This window comes from Mya arenaria, chromosome 16 (assembly GCF_026914265.1).
Source record: "Mya arenaria isolate MELC-2E11 chromosome 16, ASM2691426v1".
In the NCBI taxonomy this organism is placed as follows: domain Eukaryota; kingdom Metazoa; phylum Mollusca; class Bivalvia; order Myida; family Myidae; genus Mya; species Mya arenaria.
Genome location: NC_069137.1, coordinates 9,864,368 through 9,866,410, shown reverse-complemented (window position 1 = coordinate 9,866,410; position 2,043 = coordinate 9,864,368). Strand labels below are relative to the sequence as shown.

The following is a 2,043-nucleotide window of genomic DNA, read 5'->3' as shown; positions in this document are numbered from 1 at the left end:
AAGTATGTTACGTTGTTGGTTTGCGTATGCGCGAGCGTGATTCAGGCCACGTTTTAGGTTTGCGTTTGTGTATTGGCGAAAAGGGAGTATGCCACATTGTGTTGTCTGTGTATGTGTACGGGGCACAACATGGCAAACTTCCCGCTCCCCAATACACATATACACACGCAAAACACGGCATATTCCCCGCTTGCCTATTCACATTGTAGCTTTGCGTTTGTGTATTGGCGAACAGGGAGTATGCCACATGGTGTTGTCTGTGTATGTGTACGGGGCACAAACATGGCAAACTTCCCGCTCCACAATACACATATACACACGCAAAACACGGCATATTCCTCGCTTGCCTATTCACAGACACAAACCCACAGCGTGGTATCCAACCAGCTCCCACAATCCCATGACGTGTTATTCACCCCGCTCCCTCGTACACAGGCACACACCCACAACGTGGTATACTCCCTGCTCGCCCATACACATACACAAATATGCCACGTAGTGAGTGTGAGTATGTGTCTGGGCGAGCGGAAATATGGCACGTTGTTGGGCAGCGGGGAATATTTCATGTTGTGGATGGGTGTATGTGCATGAGCGAGCGGGGAGTATGTCACGTTGTTGATGTGCGTAAGTGTATGAAATAGCCGGGAGTATGCCACGTTGTGGATGTGTGTATGTGCATGGGCAAGCTGGGAGTATGTCACGTTGTGGATGGGTGTATGTGTATGAGATAGCGGGGAGTATACCACGTTGTGGGTGGGTGTATGTGCATGGGCAAGCTGGGAGTATGCCACGTTGTGGATGTGTGTATGTGCATGGGCAAGCTGGGAGTATGCCACGTTGTGGATGGGTGTATGTGTATGAGATAGCGGGGAGTATACCACGTTGTGGGTGGGTGTATGTGCATGGGCAAGCTGGGAGTATGCCACGTTGTGGATGTGTGTATGTGCATGGGCAAGCTGGGAGTATGCCACGTTGTGGATGGGTGTATGTGTATGAGATAGCGGGGAGTATACCACGTTGTGGGTGGGTGTATGTGCATGGGCAAGCTGGGAGTATGCCACGTTGTGGATGTGTGTATGTGCATGGGCAAGCTGGGAGTATGTCACGTTGTGGATGGGTGTATGTGTATGAGATAGCGGGGAGTATACCACGTTGTGGGTGGGTGTATGTGCATGGGCAAGCTGGGAGTATGCCACGTTGTGGATGTGTGTATGTGCATGGGCAAGCTGGGAGTATGTCACGTTGTGGGTGGGTGTATGTGTATGAGATAGCGGGGAGTATACCACGTTGTGGTAGTGTGTTAATGAGTTTCTCAAATGCTGCATTGAAAATGCTATATATTCTTTTCGCAAATTTAAAGACTGATTTGAATAATACCATACTTTAGAAAAACCTAACATTTAGAAATACATATGTGTGTGTATGATTGATTGGGTGGTTGCGTTTATGCTTTAGTTTTGCTTGTGCTGATGTGCATTCTCTAAATGTAAATGCGTTTTTATGTTCATTAAACACACGGTATTGCAAAATTTATGCGTTTCGCAAAATGAAGAACAAAAATGGTGACAATTTCATCGATTTTCGAATCTTCCGAACTTGGGCTTATTAAAATCGCACTGTCAGTCCTTCCGCCCGTCCGGTTTCATTTCTTATTGGATATTTGGAAGTAAAGCATCAAACACCCACAATACATTGTTGAGTATGTTTTTGTTTTTGACGTCGATGTTTTTTCCTGTTCATGACGTCATTTGCAGTATAAAACTTGATTAAGGAGAACCTGGCCGAAATGTGGTATTAGTAATTATGTTGAATATATTTGTTACGTTTAATTATTCAATATGAAATACTGTGCAATGTGGTGAAGTCGACGTATTTCCTATACGGTGGTATTTCACAACTTCTTCCTGCATGTGCTGTATTCTCTTTCGTTTTCTCAATCGCTACTGTCGTAGTATCTTGTGTTGTTTCTTGAATATGAACAGTTCGATTGACAACGTCGCTACGCCTTGTGCTCCGTGATACGGTTGAGGGTGATCTGTCATT

The 2,043-nt window shown here is 45.4% G+C and overlaps 1 protein-coding gene across 1 annotated transcript; it reads right to left on the bottom strand.

Annotated features, from left to right (window-relative positions):
- Positions 1-347: 347 nt before the first annotated feature.
- LOC128222430 (histidine-rich glycoprotein-like) lies at positions 348-1,325 on the bottom strand. The gene has a single exon (XM_052931420.1). The coding sequence runs from the start codon at positions 1,323-1,325 to the stop codon at positions 348-350; it is 978 nt and encodes a 325-aa protein (XP_052787380.1).
- Positions 1,326-2,043: the final 718 nt, after the last annotated feature.

Excerpts from the sequence above, each read along its gene's own strand:
- LOC128222430 (XM_052931420.1), bottom strand. The coding sequence starts at position 1,325 with ATGCAGCATTTGAGAAACTCATTAACACACTACCACAACGTGGTATAC.